The 18,498-nt window shown below is 48.6% G+C and overlaps 1 protein-coding gene across 1 annotated transcript; it reads right to left on the minus strand.

Moving 5' to 3' along the window:
* Nucleotides 1–1,751: 1,751 nt before the first annotated feature.
* On the minus strand, nt 1,752–18,138 carry PTGES (prostaglandin E synthase). Its single transcript, XM_024193016.1, has 3 exons — nt 17,975–18,138; nt 14,416–14,498; nt 1,752–3,083 (listed from the first exon to the last, which is right to left on the minus strand). The coding sequence occupies exons 1-3, from the start codon at nt 18,080–18,082 to the stop codon at nt 2,834–2,836; spliced, it is 441 nt and encodes a 146-aa protein (XP_024048784.1). The 5' UTR covers nt 18,083–18,138; the 3' UTR covers nt 1,752–2,833.
* Between the last annotated feature and the right edge of the window lie 360 nt (nt 18,139–18,498).

The raw sequence follows: 18,498 nt of genomic DNA on the forward strand, positions 1-18,498 counted from the left end.
GCTCCTTAGGATGCTGTTTGCATCTAGCTGGGGTAGAGGACATGGGCAGTGCCATGATCGGCCACACGCGAGGGCAGCCAGGAGGAAAACAAGAGCTCTGCCTGTTGGTGGAGTGCTTCAGACAAACAGGTACTGTCTTGGGACAGGTCCAGAGAAACCCAAACTCAGCACTGCCAACCCCAAGTCTTTAAAAAAAGAAGCAGGAGTCAGCACCCCCCAAACCCGTGATATTTAAAAATAATAAATACAAACCTGTTGGGTTTTTATTTATTTATTTATTTGCCTTGTGCCGCCCCCTCCCCCCCGGGCCGAGTTTTTACAGTTCACTTTTCCAAGTTTCTCTCTGTAACCCTCAGGCCAGGAAATGAACGGTTTGTTTTTTAAAGAAAGCCAAGATTCCTGGAGTCATGTGATCATGATTCCAGGAAAGAGGACTTTATGAGGGACAAACATCACAAGACTCTCAGTGAAAGTCGAGAGCTAGCAGCTCTGCAAACTGGATTTTTCTGTGCTCCCCCTCCCCCCCCCCCCAAAAATAGATTCTACCCCCCCCCCCCCCCCAAAAAGCAACAATGGGTCAAGTCAAGGTCCCATTTTATCCAGCTCTTCCCCTCACACACACACTTTGAAGGCAGAGGCAGGGTTGAAGAGAACAGGAGTCAGATAAATGGGCCCTGAGATAGGGCAAAACCCAGGATGATTTAGAACCTCACCAGCTCCCCCTCTTTCTAAAAAAAAAGGGGGTGGAATAAATACTTTAGCTCATCTTCACTTACAAGGAGGGAAAACTCCTAACCACAAAATTCAGACTGAACCAGGGAGGTCTGTTGCCACCCCCACCCCCAGCTCCCAATGCAGCAAGGGAGAGCAATCATCCCCTACCTGAACCTCTCTGGCCTACCAGGGTTCCAGCTCCTGCTCCAATTTGCCCTTCCTGGCCATGTAATTAACTCCTTGTTTGTCATGGGAGGTGAGCGGGAAGAGGACTAACATTATTTCCGAGGGTAACATCATCATGCACTTGGCGAGAATGGCCCATCCTCATGAGCAAGAGAAAACTGAACAGGAGAGAGACTCACCTGCTAGGAAGGAAGGCAGGAGATGGAGCCACTCACTAAACATGGCTGCTTTAGGGCTGCAGCTCCGTGGCTCTGCCAAATTTAAAGGGCCAGCTCCAGCAAGGCATGGTGGGAAGAGAGCTCCTTTAAGAAGGCAACCTTGTACCAGGGAGAAGTTAGGAGGGGCCAAGAGATCACCCAGAAAAGCGCTGCTTCTGCCTCCATGTGTTACATGCTTTAATAGCCCTTTTTATCCAAGCACGTCAAAGGACTTTGCCTCCGAACAGAGGCATGAGGTGGTATTCTGCCTGGCTCACAGATGTATACACAGAGGCATAAGGAATGGTAGAGAAGAGGAATACATAGTATTCATTTTACTATGAATATATACTTCATAACTCCAAGGAAGCACAAGAGGGGAACAGTGTAACATACATAGGTTTGTGGTCTTCCATTCAGCCCTACATCTCATATGAAGCTATGTAGAAATGACAGAACATCTAGGTACCCAGGGGCGGCTCCAGGCACATGCGCAGGAAGCCCCTTCAGCGGCGTGCCTGCGGGAGGTCCGGTGGTCCCGCAGTTTCGGCGGCAATATGGCAGCGGATACGTCGAAGCCGCGGGACCGGCAGATCACCTGCAGAAACGCCGCCGAAGCCGCGTGACCGCGGACCGCCCGCAGGTGCGCTGCCGAAGGCTGCCTGACTGCCGTGCTTGGGGCGGCAAAAAACATAGAGCCGCCCCTGTAGGTACCTGTAGGAAATGGAAAAGGCCCAGATCTGTGCTGAGCGCCCCGACCTTCTTATGAGCTCAATGCTCTTTCCAGGAGGGAGTCTGGAGATGGCCTGATGTGCCCGGAGCCAACTCCCGCTTCTCACTCCAAAAGCAAATGGAGCTGTCTGCTCTGGAGTTGACAGTCAAGTGAAATCTTGACCTCCGGGGCCCAGAGGAGAGCTGCCTCTTTGGACTGATGATGTAATTTGGGTTTGGAAGGGGGACCTGCACTAGTTCTGTTTCCCTCTGTGTTTTTACTGCCACCCTCTGAAAGATTTAACCCTTTGGGTTCTGTTTCCTAGCAGAGATGTGCCCGGCAGTATCAGATGCTGCACCACCAACTTGTTTCCTTCCTGTGTAGGAGGTTAAAAAACAACAACAAACGAACAAACGGAGAGTCAGGTCTCGCTAATCAAAGAGTAAAAATGAGGTTTTGGGGGCAGGGGTTTGTTTTATACAAAGACTCAGTTTGTTCCTACTTTAGCTTTTCCGCTACATCACCAGGTATTCTTGCCGAAGAGAGGAGATGGGACATCCTATCTCTTCACCGTACACACTCCCATCAAAGTGAGTTAGGGGGACCAAGGGTCTCCCGCTTTTCTCTCCCCAGAGTGATGGGGCCAGGCTGCTTAGAGAGTTTCACCACTTCCTGGTTTAGTTGTGTTCTTAACTTGGCATCATTCCCTCCCCCCAGGTCACCAGCGAGAAGACTGGAAGACACCACAATGCTATTGCTGTGGTACTAATGCTGTGGCATTACTGAGCGCTTAATGCATGAGCACCCAGCTGCGAGGAGCACATCCTTCCACCTCTGCAGCCTGCTCCTGGAAATAGGGCCTTGCACACACCCAGAGGGGATTTCCCAGAGCCCTGAGCTCCACCCAGCTGGGAGATGCCGACACTGAAGCCACAGCAGAATGAGTCCTTCTCTTGGGAAAGCAGCAAAGGCGTGTCTTTCTAATCCACGTTGCAGCACCAGTGGCGGCGGGTTATCTTTAACGTTACCAGTGTGTGATGACGGCGAAGAGAATCTGCAGCGCCATGGAGAAGCAGGGCAGCTGTGCCACGCTGTAGGCCACCGAGCGTGTGGGAGCTTTCAGCTGCAGGAGGTATGCCACAGTGTGAACTATCCGCCCCACGCAGAAGATCAGGAAGTGGATCCTTGCCACGGTGGGATTGGGGTCCAGCAGGGAGTAGATGGCCCCAAGGAAGAGGAAGGGGAAAATGTTCTCCATGTCATTGCGATGGGCCCTGGAAATGTGAATAGGACAATTCAGGCTTATGGGGCTGCCTTGGAGTCCATTCCCTCCCACCAATCACTGAGCTGCCCAATTCTTCTTCCCACCCCACCCCCATACCCTAGTCAGCCCATATTGACGCCCCTGCCTTTCTGGACTGGATGGACTCTCCCTTTGCAGCCCATCCGTACAGAAAACGGGATGGATGGGTTGCTGTTGGGTGGAATGCCACGGACTACTGGTGAGGAATAAGCAGCAGAAACAAGTTTCAGAGTAGCAGCCGTGTTAGTCTGTATCGGCAAAAAGAACAGGAGTACTTGTGGCACCTTAGAGACTAACACATTTATTTGAGCATAAGCTTTCGTGGGCTACAGCCCACTTCATCGGATGCATGTAGTGGAAAATACAGTAGGAAGATATATATATATATACCCAGAGAACATGAAACAATGGGTGTTACCATACACACATGTAGGTCCAGTGACCACACAACACACAACAAAAACACCAGCCCAGGAACCTATCCTTGCAACAAAGCCCGTTGCCAACTCTGTCCACATATCTATTCAGAGGATACCATCATAGGACCTAATCACATCAGCCACACCATCAGGGGCTCGTTCACCTGCACATCTACCAATGTGATATATGCCATCATGTGCCAGCAATGCCCCTTTGCCATGTACATTGGCCAAACCGGACAGTCTCTACGCAAAAGAATAAATGGACACAAATCAGACGTCAAGAATTATAACATTCAAAAACCAGTTGGAGAACACTTCAGCCTCCCTGGCCAGTCGATTACAGACCTAAAAGTCGCAATATTACAACAACAAAACTTCAAAAACAGACTCCAACGAGAGACTGCTGAATTGGAATTAATTTGCAAATTGGACACCATTAAATTAGGCTTGAATAAAGACTGGGAGTGGATTACACAAAGTAAAACTATTTCCCCATGCTTATTCTCCCCCCCCCGCCCCCCACAGTTCCTCACATCTCCTTGTCAATTGCTGGAAATGGGCCATTTTCATTACCACTACAAAAAGTTCTTTTTCTCTCCTGCTGATAATACCTCACCTTAACGGATCACTCTCCTTATAGTGTGTATGGTAACACCCATTGTTTCATGTTCTCTGTGTTTATATATATATCTTCCTACTGTATTTTCCACTACATGCATCCGATGAAGTGGGCTGTAGCCCACGAAAGCTTATGCTCAAATAAATTTGTTAGTTTCTAAGGTGCCAGCAGAAACAAGTGAGCCAAGAAATGAAGAGGCGCCAGGATTTTCAAAGGGGCCTGGTACCCAACTCCAGCTGACTTTCAGTGTGGGGTTCGGCACCTCATTTTCTCGCCCAGTAGCTTTTTAAGGCAAGTGCTATTAGTGATGAAAAACAGGGGGGGGAAATACAGAAACATTGTGATAGGACATCTGACTGAGTTTAGAGCCTACGGTAAGACCCATTGTTCCCACTAAACTCCCTCTATCCGCCCCGCCCCTAATGGAAGAGTTTATGAAACAAGAACAAAGCAATGCTTCCTAGAAGCTGGGGAAACCAAAATCATGATGAAACCTACTCACTTCGTCAGCACACAGACGTGTGTAAATTTTTCCAAATTTCCCATGAGATGCCGAAAGGAAATTGAAGATCATCCAAGCTTTTACTAATTTTTTGACGCAAGTTTCCCTGGCTCTGCCCATCTACCCCCTCCTCTGGCTGGGAGAGAGTCTAACAGGAAGTGTTGGGCAACCTTAAGTATATGCAGTGCTACCAGCAATCCTAAATTATATATGAAATAGTTACCGTTAAGATGACGGTCAAGTTCATGATGACCTGTTAGGGATCAATCCCACTCCCAGTTGAAGTCCATGGGAGTCTTTCCATTGGACTTAGGGAATGCTGGACAGGATCTTTGCACCACATTCTCTCTTTGAGCCCCCCATCCTATAAGGTGCTGAGTGCCCTCAACTCCTACTGAAGTGAAAGGAGCTGAGGGTGCTCTATACCTGATAGGATTGGGCCTCAAAAAATTAAGATCAGTGCAAGCCTCCTCCCAAAAGCCACTAGAAACGACCCTCCTTCACACTGCAGCTCTCAGCCTAGAGCAGGGGTGGCCAACCTGAGCCTGAGAAGGAGCCAGAATTTACCAATGTACATTGCCAAAAAGCCACAGTCATACGTCAGCAGCCCCCCATCAGCTCCCCCCCCCCCGTTCCCAGCGCCTCCCACCCACCGGCAGCCCTGCCAATCAGCTCCTCGGGCACAACAGGCTCAGGGGAGGGGGCGGGAAGGGGTGGAGGGGGGGGGCAGGGCCTGTGGCAGAGCCAGGGGCTGAGCAGTGAGCCCCCCTCGGCACATTGGAAAGTTGGCGCCTGTAGCTCCAGCCCCGGAGTTGGTGCCTATACAAGGAGCCGCATGTGGCTCCGGAGCCACAGGTTGGCCACCCCTGGCCTAGCGTGTTAGTTCACAGAGACCTTCCCTCACCCCCAAAACCCATGCATAGAATAATCTCCATTTCAACTCTGGCTTCTGCTGAATGAATTGGGGCACTCCCCAAGGAGGATCAGCTTTCCCCATGGAGTCTTGTTTTCTGTGTCCTTGTTTATTTAGTCACTCAGTAGGTTCCTCTTTCCAGCCTGCAAAATCCCACTGCATTTGACAGGCAATTCTAACCTAATGCTGCTTTTGTTTGAGCTGAAACTGGTTGTATAAGTGGGGTCAGCAAAAGGAGTGGAGACGGTACAGGAAATAGGTGCAGTTTATTTCTCAAGTCCAGGCTTATACAACAAGCCACTTACATTTTATCCATGCACCTTTAAATGGTCTGTGATAGAAATGGCTATGCACTTAGTCATCTTCTAGTGGCTCAATATCCGTTAGGGACTGGGCCCAGGGGGAAAAAACCCTAACGCAAACAGTCACTAGGAATGGAATGCTGGAAATTCAGATGCAGCTCTGAGTTATGAGGCTTGGGCCAGTCTCTACAAAATACCTTGACAGGCAACCTGCAAAAGGAAAGGCTATTGGTTTCTTTGAGATCCGTCTGAGAGGTTTTGCTTTTATTTTTCTGCTTCCCCTGCTTGTTTTAGCTGGAGGTCTCATTAGGGGACCTAGAGCAATGGGGGTGGGAGCTCTTTCAGCCCTATCAGGAGATCATCATCCTTCCTTTCAACTCTCTGGTGGGCACAGGAGTTACATCAGTGTTTAAAAGAGTTTTAGGGTTTGTCTTCTTTAACAAAAGAGGGGTGTTCTTACTACAGAATAACTAACATGCATTAGCTAGCCTGGTGTAAAAACACAGCGGAGAGCGGGCACTGTGGTTTTACTGCAGATTAAAGTACTGTGGGGGGTCAACGTGGACAGGGGCTATAGGACTGACCTTAACTAGCTCAGCAAGCCCTGCAGCTGGCCTTGTTAGGGAGATAACCCGTGTAGTTATCTCCCCGTTAAACCCCACCCCCAAACACCTGCAGTCAATGGGGACGAGCCTTGAACAGTTTGACCAAAACGAAACCCTTCATCTCTCAGTCAGGTTTCATTGGCTTGGTATCTGTGACGTCATAAGCCTACTGGGTCTCTACTTACCCATAGAGTCTTCCAGGAAGGGAGGGTAGACCAGACCCAAACTGCTAGTGTTAAAAATAGTCAGAAAAAAGTGGTCCTTTTTCCTATCGAAGAAGAAGAGTATAAACCCATTTCCCTGTCCCATTGCATGTCAGCTTTAAAATAACTCCTTCTCCTTATCCCCCAGAGATGACTGGTATCTCAATGTACCAGCCCTTGCTTAGACTGCAGGCTCTTTGGGGCAGGGACTCTTTTTGTTCTGTGTTTGTACAGTGCCTAGCACAATGGGACCCTGGTCCATGACTGGGACTCCTAGGTGCTACCACGACACAAATGAGCACAGCTGGTTGAATTTGGAGTTTCTGTCCCATGGATAATTCCCAGATTTTAAATATGATTTAATCTCAAATCAGGACAAAAAGTTGAAGTGTGTTGCTTCAGTTTGTATGAGATAGGACATCGTGTCATAATGTAATGGGCTAAAGCATGTCTTGAGACATATGGCACATCACCACCACATGGCATGATGACATCACAACATGACACTGCATCATAGCCTGATATATCACACTCTGACATCATTATGTCACGGTAGAATATGAAGACTCATGATGTTCTGAGACAAGAGGTGACATTACATCACAATGTATAATACTACAACAAAAGTCAAATAAAACATTGATAAATGATCACAAAAACCTACACATTCTCACAAACATTCCGATTCTGTCAAATCAGTATTTTCTAGGGCTAAGTGATTAAAAAAATTAATCGCGATTAATCATGCGATTAATCGTGCTGTTAAACAATAATAGAATGCTATTTATATAAATATTTTTGGATGTTTTCCACATTTTCAAATATATTGATTTCAATTACAACACAGAATACAAAGTGTACAGTGCTCACTTTATATTTATTTTTATTATAAATATTTGTACTGTAAAAATAAAATAAATAATATTTTTCAATTAACTTAATACAAGTACTGTAGTGCAATCTCTTTATCATGAAAGTTGAACTTACAAATGTAGAATTATGTAGAAAAAATAACTGCATTCAAAAACAAAGCAATGTAAAACGTTAGAGCCTACAAGTCCACTCAGTCCTACTTCTTGTTCAACCAATCGCTCAGACAAACAAGTTTGTTTACATTTGCAGGAGATAATGCTGCCCTCTTCTTGTTTACAATGTCACCTGAAAGTGAGAACAGGCATTCTCATGGCACTGTTGTAGCCGGGGTGGCAAGATATTTACGTGTCAGATGCGCTAAAGATTCATATGTCCCTTCATGCTTCAACCACCATTCCAGAGGACATGAGTCCATGCTGATGACAGGTTCTCCTCGATAACGATCAAAAGCAGTGCAGACCAACGCATGTTCATTTTCATCATCTAAGTCAGATGCCACCAGCAGAAGACTACAAAGAGTCCGGTGGCACCTTAAAGACTAACAGATTTATTTGGGCATAAGCTTTCGTGGGTAAAAAACCTCACTTCTTCAGATGCATGGGCTCCATAATGATTCAAAAGTCTCCATGCATCTGAACAAGTGGGTTTTTTACCCACGAAAGCTCATGCCCAAATAAATCTGTTAGTCTTTAAGGTGCCACCAGACTCCTTGTTGTTTTTTTGGATACAGACTAACATGGCTACCCTCTGATACTTGACAGCAGAAGACTGATTTTATTTTTTGGTGGTTCAGGTTTGGTGGTATAGTTTCCGCATTGGAATGTTGCTTTTATAAGACTTCTGAAAGCGTGCTCCACACCCCATCCCAATCAGATTTTGGAAGGCACTTCAGATTCTTAAATCTTGGGTCGAGTGCTGTAGCTGTCATTAGAAATCTCACATCGGTACCTTCTCTGCCTTTTGTCAAATTTGCAGTGAAAGTGTTCTTAAAACGAACATGTGCTGGGTCATCATCAGAGACTGTTATAACATGAAATATATGGCAGAATGCGGGTAAAACAAAGAGCAGGAGACATACAATTCTCCCCCAAGGAATTCAGTCACAAATTTAATTAACACATTTTTTTTAATGAGCGTCATCAGCATGGAAGCATGTCCTCTGGAATGGTGGCTCAAGCATGAAGGGACATAGGGATGTTTAGCATATCTGGCACGTAAATACCTTGCAACGCTGGCTACAAAAGTGCCGTGTGAATGTCTGTTCTCACTTTCAGGTGACATTGTACATAAGAAGCAGGCAGCATTATCTCCTGTAAATGTAAACAAACTTGTTTCTCGTAGCAATTGGCTGAAAAAGAAGTAGGACTGAGTGGACTTGTAGGCTATAAAGTTTTACATTGATTTGCAGTTATGTAACAAAAAACCCTACATTTGTAAGTTGCGCTTTCATGATAAAGAGATCGCACTACAGTACTTGTATGAGGTGAATTGAAAAATACTGTTTCTTTTGTTTATCATTTTTACAGTGCAAATATTTGTAATAAAAATAACAAAGTGAGTACTGTATATTTTGTATTCGGTGTTGTAATTGAAATCAATATATTTGAAAAGGTAGAAAAACATCCAAAATATTTAACAAATTTCAAGTGGTATTCTATTGTTTAATAGTGCGATTAAAACGGCGATTAATCGCGATTACTTTTTTTTTAGTTCATCGCGTGAGTTAACTGCCATTAATCAACAGCCCTAGTATTTTCCCTAACAGAAAACTCTTCTGTTGGAAATTTTGTGACCAGCTCTAGCAATAAGCCTGAAGCAATAAGGCTTTGAAAGTCTGGATTTTAGAGGTTTCATCCTAGTCTCTAGTCAACGCTAGCCCTTTCCGTAGCATGGCAAGTCTTAGCAGGAGTGCACCCTACTCACCCACACCATGCTGCCCTCTGGCCATGTTATTAGCTAACTTGGCATGCCTAGGTCTCCACGGCAAGGGTGGGGTGAGACGGACAACGAGAGCTCGGTACTTTGAGCATTTGCACTGACGCAGACAGGGCCGGTGCTACCATTAAGGCAAAGTAGGCGGTTGCCTAGGGCGCCAAGATTTGGGGGCGCCAAAAAGTGGTGCCCCAATTTTTTTTTTACAGTGTTCCTGGGCCGCTCCACTTCTCCTGCCTCCCAGGCTTGCAGCGCCAATCAGCTGTTTGGCACCACAAGCCTGGGAGGGGAGGAGAATTAGAGCGGGGGTGGCGTGCTTGGGGAGGAGGCGGAGCAGAGGTGAGCTGAGGTGGGGAGCTGCCGCACAGCTCCCCGGGGGGGGAGCTGCCATGGGGGGTTGCCTCAGGGTGGGGGGGGAGCTGCCGTGGGGGGGGAGGCACCTCAGGGCGGAGGGGGGGCGGGGAGCTGCTGCAGGACTGGGGGGGGCGCAAGGTGGAAGTTTCGCGCCCTAGGCCCTGGACGCAGAGATGCTGGGAAGAGGGAGCTGGATGACAGGCCTCAGTGCCTTGCAGCTGCTTCCAATCACCACATCCCCATTTCCGAGGGAGACGGAGCGTGCGCCAAAAGGTCCCAAGGAACCCAGTCACCATTTCCTGTTTCCCCATCCTCACTCCAGACCCGTAAATGCAGATTTTATGTAAACAAGGCAACCACAGCCCGTGGCCAACACCTCAATCAAGCCATTTCCTGCCCCGAGCTGTCCAGGAGTGGGAAGGCAGCCACTGAGTCTGTTTATTTTTAATGAAGATTTTTATCTGCTGACTAACAGGCCCAACCCTACTCCCCAGTTACCCTCACCTGGGTGACTGTGTGTCAAAAGCTCTCGCTTCCTACGTGCCTTTTGCTCAGTAACATTCCCCTGGAGCCTGCCTTGGTAGCTAAACTCTGTGGGCTAACTTCTTCTCTTGGTTACGCCAGCGTAAATCCAGAGCAACTCGCCGTAGCCTGGCCAGTCAGGCCACATTGCACGCTGGGTGGACTCCATGAGAAATGAGGGGGCGGGGGGCAGTCCTGATTTTTTAAGTGCAGGTACAGTAACTCCTCACTTAAAGTTGTCCCGGTTAACGTTGTTTTGTTGCTGTTCAATTAGGGAACATGCTCGTTTAAAGTTGTGCAATGCTCCCTTCTAACGTCGTTTGGCAGCCGCCTGCTTTGTCCACTGCTTGCAGGAAGAGCAGCCCGTTGCAGCTAGCTGGTGGGAGCTTGGAACCAGGGTGGACCGGCAGCCCCCCTATCAGCTCCCCACTCCCCTAAATTCCCTGTGCGGCAGCCACCCAGCAGGCTAGCAATTCCCGGCAGTCCCTCCCCCCACTGCCATGTGCTGCTCCTGCCCTCTGCCTTGGAGCTGCTCCCCGAGCCTCCTGCTTGCTGGGGGGGGGGTAGAGGGAGGCTAATGTCAGGGTGTCCCCCTCCCTCTGCTCCTGCACCCCTCTTACCCCATCTCCATAGAGCAGGGGGGACACACGACAGGGCTCAGGACGGAGGGAGCTCCCTGGTAGCAGCTACGTCTCAGCTTGCTGATTAACTTAACAAGGCAATGTACTTCGAGTGGGGTCAGCAGACGTAAAGAGGCAATCTCTCTCTCTCTCTCTCTCTCTCTCACACACACACAGGGTGTGTGTCTCTGTCTGCCATGCTGTCTCCCCTCCCTCCATTCGTGCTGCCTTGTAGAGTGTGAGGCTACATTAACAACAATGAGTTAACCCTTGAGGGCTCAGCCGAGTGCTAGTTCATCATTCAGCAGTAAGGCATTCCCTGGGAAATATCCCACCCTCTGACTCTACCACCTCAACCAAGCTTCACAATCATCATTGCTGTGTACAGTATTAAATTGTTTGTTTAAAACTTATACTGTGTGTGTGTGTGTGTGTGTGTGTGTGTGTGTAGTCTTTTGTCTGGCAAAAAAAAAAAATTCCCTGGAACCTAATCCCCCTGCTATTTACATTAATTCTTATGGGGAAATTGGATTCACTTAACATCGTTTCGCTTAAAGTCGCATTTTTCGGGAATAGAACTACGACATTAAGTGAGGAGTTACTATACTCCACCCACACCAGCGTCGCTCCATCCCAGAGGCTTGACCCGCCCCCCGGTGCGTTTCTGTATAAAATGGCATCTTCCATGTGGCATGGCCTTGCATGTTCAATGCGTGTGAGGTCAAAAGTGTGGGTCCCGCCCCATTGTTCCACATGGATGCATACAATTATTCGGTCAAGTCTCTCTCTTACACACACACACACAAAAAACTGAAATCACAGACTCCTCAGTGAGCTGTTTTCCTGAGCTGGTAGGAGTAGCAGGTTTCTTATCCTCCCTGTGGGCAGACACTAGGGGGCAACCCATTCTCACACACAAAGCCACTCCATTACAGTGCATTTCCCCACTTCCATAAGCAACCCATCCCCAGAGCACACACCTCCTGCTCTGTACTTTACTGCAGCTGGCCTGAAAGGCAGGCCCCCAAATCCTTTGCTTACAAATCCTTTCCAGTTCCAGCTGTATATTAGTAAACAACTATAAATCTCCCCACACCCAACTCGTGTCACCACCGTTTCTGCGTCATGCAACCAGTTTCTCCTCTGACACGTTGGAAGTCACGGAGAAAGAACGGTTAACAGCGTCCAAGCTGCCTCAGCCGCTAACCAGCCCTCAGCTCAACAAAAATAAACTCTCAGGCACTAGCTATGCCAGCACATCGTGTCCTCCCAGAGAGACTTCAGCAGGAGAAATGGGAAGAAACAAAGGCAGCTTTTAGGCCAACTTTAATACCAGGGGCTCCTTATAAGGCTGTGGGATTCCAGACTCAGCTTGTCTTCCCTCATGTCTCGCTGTCGAGCTCTCTCCAATCCTTTTGTGGCTCACTTTGCACAACTCCTAACCACAGGCGTCTCCTCCTCCCGAGCCGAGCTGCTGGGGCTCGAGGGAAAGTCAGGCTTTGTCTTCACTTGGACAAGAGTTCGCTAGCATTGTAACGTGGGTTAGTTAAGACACAGCAGTTGTCTCTGTAACCCAAGGTAGACTCTAAGCTCTCCTTGGGGTTTACTTTGACCAGCCAACAAGGGTTAAAATTAATCCTGCCTTGTCTTCACTAGGGCTACGTCTTCACTGCCAAAAAAAAAAGGGGATTTTAGCGTTCCCATCCGTTATCCCATGGGATAACAAAATTCCCATGGAGGCAATGCACAGGCAGTTTGTACTGATCCTTTTAATGTAGTGAGGTGAAATCAAACACTATGCCCCATGGCGGAGCCTGCTTTGACACATCACAATTATAACTACAGAACCTTGTCTGCATTAACATTTTACAGTGACCTGGCTAACACACACACACACCAGGGCCGGCTCCAGCTTTTTTGCCGCCCCAAGCGGCGGAAAAAAAAAAAAGATTGAGCTGCTGCCGAAGTGCCGCCAAAGAGGAAGAGAGGGAGTGAAGGACCCGCCGCCGAATTGCCGCCGAAGACCCGGACGTGCCGCCCCAATAATGGACGGAGTGACGCCCCTTTGTATTGGCCGCCCCACGCACCTGTTTTCTTCGCTGGTGCCTGGAGCCGGCCCTGACACACACACACACACGCACGCACGCTTAGGGCAAGTCTACACTACAAAATTAAGTCGACCTAAGCTATGTCGCCGTACAGCAATTAAATCACATTTGCACGTCCACACTATGCTCCTTGTGTCCATGGTGCACGTCCTCACCGGGAGCGCTTGTATCGATTTAAGGTGCAGGGCATTGTGGGATGGCTTCTGAAAGGCAGCCACAGTCGATCTAAGCAATGCAGAGTCTACACTGACACTGCATCCACCTAACTACATCGACTTAAGCTCTACGCCTCTCACGGAGGTGGCGTTATTAAGTCGGCAAATTACATTGGTGGGAGTGACATTTTAGTGTAGACGCTTACAGAGTTAGGTCGCTGTAAGCTGCCTATCTCAGAGAACTGGAAGAGACCCTGAAAGGTCATCGAGTCCAGCCCCCTGCCTTCACTAGCAGGACCAAGTACTGATTTTGCCCCAGATCCCTAAGTGGCCCCCTCAAGGATTGAACTCACAACCCTGGGTTTAGCAGGCCAATGCTCAAGCCACTGAGCTATCCCTCCCCCCGTATGGCAACCTAACTCTGTAGCATAGACTAGGCCTTAGCTATGGTTTCACTGTCATGTAAAACCGAGTTCCTTAATACAGGTTTAAAATTCCTCGTGAAGCTACAGCATCTGTGGGTGAATGCACTAGCCTGGCACCTTTTGGAGAGCTGGGTTCAAATCTAGCCAGGAGCACACGTGATCTCAGATTGGGGGCACGGGGTCTCAACCTTATTCGTTCCCATTAGAGGCAAAACCAACATGCAATGTGACATGACCGACTGTCTCTTCTTAGACCTAGGACTGAAACGGTGAGCAAGGTGCACTGGCAGAATTGTGTGGGAGTCCAGAGCATTCCATTGTCAGAGCTGTGTGGGGATTAGTGGAGATTTGGGTCTGGCAGAGCTGGGGGTGGGGGGGGGGGCTGGGGGAACCTTAGTGCATTAATTCAAGACATGGCCACAATCATCTGGGACACTCTGAAAATCTGGACCCTAAGGAACCAGTTATAATGGGACCCCGGCGTTGATGGCTTTAGGACCCCAGGCATGAATCCATCCGTGTTTCATGAGCCAGTGCCTCCATTTAATATTTAACTAGCCCCAGCACCAGGAGCTGATGGGATCCCGCTTCAGGCCCCTGTTGATCAATCCATGTAGCTAATTGCCGAATTAATGAGCCCTTCGCTTTGCCTTTCCCGTGACACCGAGCAGCTGCTGAGGAGCGTTTCGCCGCACAAGAGGAATTCCAGCCACGTGCTGGCCAATGGAATTCACAGTACAGCACTTGCCTGCGGCATCGCTCCACGTCTGGGTCCTCTCGACAGTACTGCAGCCCTCCGTTCCTCAGGGCGTCCTCTGGATTGGCGAAAGCCTGCAAGAGAGAATTGCCGTCTCAGAGGCGTGAGGAGATGCTTCCCACCAAGACTCATGGGGGCATCAGGCGTATAGCCCTGCGCAGATACGACATTTGTATCCGCATCCGATCGGCAGCTCGCCACGGATTTGCAGGGCTCCAGAGCTAGGACGCTAAGCGCAATTGAGTTTCCTGCACAATGTGAAGGTTGCTCACCGAAAAGGGAGCCAGGAAACGGGGAGTTAATGTTCCCATGGCAAGGCCAGCTCCTCTGGACTGCACATAGCGTGTAGGAGGTGATCCCTTTCTGTTCCTCATTAAGTGTGCAGCTTTTACGCACAGTCTTGGGGCCCAGTCCTGCCAACTCCCCTGCACGTGATTAATTCAGTCACGTACTCAGGCCACTGGAGCATGCAAGTTGCTCTGACAAGCGTTTGCAGGATCCGGCTCTTTGGCTGAGACTGTCAAAGCTGCTTAGGGATATGGAGACCCAGGCCCAGCTCCTCAAAGGTATTTAGGGGCCTCATCTGCCTCTTTGGGCACCACTGACATGTTCAAAACAGCCCTCAGCTGCCACCCAGCCCCATAGGTACCAAGATCCCTGTGGTGCTTGTGTTTCAACCAATCAGCATTTGAAATGCTGCCTAAGCCCTGATGCCGACCCACAGCTAGCAAGCTGCTCAGAGCCCTCGCTCAAGCCTAAGCCACGCAGGGCCCAAAACACAAGAATGCCTATCCTGCCAATGGGACCCATCGGCGTGCTCTACCCAAAGACCCGATCCCTGTCAGACCCCATTGCAGGAGGGCTGGATACAAGCCTCCAATAGGTATGTGTGCGTGGAGGGGGGAGAGCACAGCACCCCACAACGAGACAACTGGGGGCACAGGGAAAGCATGAGAGAAACACACACACAGTGTTGGCTTCTAGGGCATGGACTATCTGAGTGGCTGACTTGGCTTTGGAGCCTAGCTCCAGGAGATGGAGGCACCTATCTCTGACCTTCCAAGGGCACCAGGTCAGCTCTTAAGATATCTAAGCCCCCTCCTTGGCATTTCACTCCTGTCTAGCTTAGATGAGTTGCATTAGGCGCCTAATGCTCCCCCTGCATTGACCGGGGAGCCGAGGCTCCTAGCTTGGGGCTGAGAATTCCACCGGGCCTCCGACTGCCTAGGCACCGCAATGCTGAGCAGAGCAATGTTGAAGTATCTTAGTGGGTACTGGGGCCCAGATCTTCAAAAGTCAGTGGGACTTGGGAGAATCTCAGCCCTAGTGTTTATTGCACACAGCAGCAGTGACCGCTATTCCTCGGAATTTCCATTCTCGCCCCCTTTTCCAGTTGCTTACAATACAGTCTGAAGCTTTCGGGGGCTGAGGTTTTCCAGACTTGGGGTGAAATTCTGGCCTTGTTGGACACAGTGCAAAACTGACTCCAGGGGGACCAGGATTTCACCCTTTTCACGCATTTGTTCGGAGGTTCAGGGAGGAGGAAGTGATTGTCTCAAAAGGCTGAACCGTATGCGAGGGTGAGAAGGAACCCACATATTTCTAGTGCCATCATATTAACACCACCTTCAAACAGAGCCCAAGCATGGGAAAGCAAGACAGGTCTGAGCGACCAGGGTTGTAATCAAAGCCAAAGGCGACACCTGGGAGAGACAAGAATGATCAGATGCTGCTCCCCAGATGCCTGGGGGTGGCACATTCAGCAGGGAACCGCCACAGAACATGGGGTCGCCCCGCCCCCAGCCCTTCCACGCAGCTGTGTCTCCTGTCTGGGTCTGTATAGCCTCGCGGGAGGACAGGGCTGGGGGCTGGGCTGGGGGCAGTACAGCTGCACCGGAGGAGCTGCCGGCGTGGGGCTACCTAGCAACCCCATGTTCTGCTCCTTTCGCTGCTCTGGTTCCCAGGAGAGCCCGGCGGTTCAGAAATCGGTAGCCACTGAAATCGGTACCCAGTGCAGTGGGAGGACTGAGCCCCCTCTCCCCCAGGTAACGTGGAATGGGGAGGGGACAGGGAGAGCTCAGGGCCTCCAGGCTGGGGACAGGGCAGAGAGGAGTCACATGGAGGAGTCATGTGGGGGGGTGTCACGTGCCCCCCTTTAGCTGGTGTCCCCCTTTGTGTGCCACCTATGATCAAAGCCACACTGCAAGCTTAACTCAATTTCACCACCATTGATCTGTTATATAATACAGGAGCCCCTTCACCTAGCACTGAAATGCAGCTGCCTCCGGGATGGTACACGGCAGCTGTTTAATAGTGCAATGCAGTGATCAAAAAACCAAACAATTACCAGAAATGGCAAAGAATTCTTTGTCCCATGAAATCAGAAGGGGTTTTTTTTTCCTTTAGAAGTACAGCTATAATACCATTTCCTGAACTGGCATTTGGTTAAGTAGCTTTAACATGCTTTTTGAACTTAGTGAGTCATATGTACATCAAGGATAATTACACGACTCACTGATCACAGAGTTCAGATTTGGATAAATAGCCTGTCCCCACATATCTTATAGGAATTGCGATGCTGGGACCCATTTACAGCAGTGGCAGTCTGGTCTTGCAGCACAGAAAGGACCCGACTCTGTTCCTTAATCATTGTAGAGCCTTGGATTTTAGCAGTGCCGTAGCACTGTGCAGGGAAGTTGAATGATTTGGGATTGACAGTGCAAGCCCAAACCACGTTGAGTACATCAGAGTTACAGCACAGTAGTGTATACACACACACACACACACACACACACACACACACACACCCCTTGACCAGTTTCCAGTAGAATTTTTACTAAGGTTTTTGAAGTGCTTTATAGCAGATTTCTCTTTGTTGCAGGGCATTCAGTTGGGATTTTTTTTTTTTTAAAGGAAAAAGGACAGAATGTCCTAGCAAGAGGAGAAAAAACATGAGCTAATGTTTGATTGACTTCCGTTGACATGTCAGGCTAGCTCTTCTGCCTTCACTAGGAGAATATTTCTGTTCTACTTCCCAACCCCAAAACAAGTTCCCTCTAGACTTGTTTACCTCCTAAGAAGTTAGGTCCTCCTGTAATAAACACAGGTAGGAATTCAGCCTTTAAAAAGCCACAAACAGACTCCACAGGTTTGTTTTTTGTTTGCTTGTTTGGTTGGTTGGTTTTTTTGCTATTCACTTAAACAACTTTTTTAAAATTAGTTTCTTACAGACCAACTGTCAAACTGATAGTTAGAGAAAAGGCTGTTTCCAAAAGGAACTCACCTGCATAGCATTTCAGATTTGCAAATTACTGTTTATCTTTTTGAATCCTACTCTAAACATGTTGCAGATGGGAGGAAAATATTCACATACCACTCCAAGCTGATCTACTGCAGCTATAAAATAGTTTCCAACTTGCTTCAAAGCCTCAATAAAACCAGTCAGCCACTATTTAAAGGATCAAACTCAACACTCTGTAGTTGCAGAAATGCTAACAGAAACCCCAAAGCAGCGCAGGCAGTTCTGGAGTGCAGAAAAGCTGGAACGTACCTTCTTTCTGAGCCTCACTTGTCCTGTAATGATGGCCAGAACATACATTTTTATAATCAAGATCGTGCTGTAGAAAGTAAACGATGCAAACACTTCATTTTCCATCATTTTCCAGAAAGGTGGGAGAGGATTTGCGTTTCCTTAAGCAGGCTGCAGCCACTAGCAATCTCAGTCCCCTGTGAGAAAAGGGGATGGATCACTGTTTTATTCAAGTCTAAACATAAACTTGTACACCCACAGACCGCCTCTTGCTTGGTACATCCAGGATTGCAAGAGCTCAACCATATTTTAATTCCTCAGATCTATAGATGCAAAAAATCCACAGTTAGCAAAGACAGACACCTCCCTCCCAAACACACACACTTTGAACCCTAGAATGGACCCATTTCACATTATTTTCATAACATATTGGTGACTCTCTGGATAGTAATAATAGCAAGCCCTGGCCCTTCTTCAGTGCTCCAACTGGGGCATTTTTGACAATATAGCTACATCAAACAGGGGTGTTTGATCCCCGACCGACA

The sequence above is a fragment of the Terrapene carolina genome, unplaced genomic scaffold (assembly GCF_002925995.2).
Source record: "Terrapene carolina triunguis isolate 2854851 unplaced genomic scaffold, T_m_triunguis-2.0 Scaffold238, whole genome shotgun sequence".
Lineage (NCBI taxonomy): Eukaryota > Metazoa > Chordata > Testudines > Emydidae > Terrapene > Terrapene triunguis.

Excerpts from the sequence above, each read along its gene's own strand:
- PTGES (XM_024193016.1), bottom strand. The coding sequence starts at position 18,082 with ATGATGGAAAATGAAGTGTTTGCATCGTTTACTTTCTACAGCACGATC. Across the intron at positions 14,499-17,974 it reads AAGTGAGGCTCAGAAAGAAG|GCTTTCGCCAATCCAGAGGA; the intron begins GTACGTTCCAGC and ends TCTCTCTTGCAG. Across the intron at positions 3,084-14,415 it reads GACGTGGAGCGATGCCGCAG|GGCCCATCGCAATGACATGG; the intron begins GCAAGTGCTGTA and ends TCACATTTCCAG.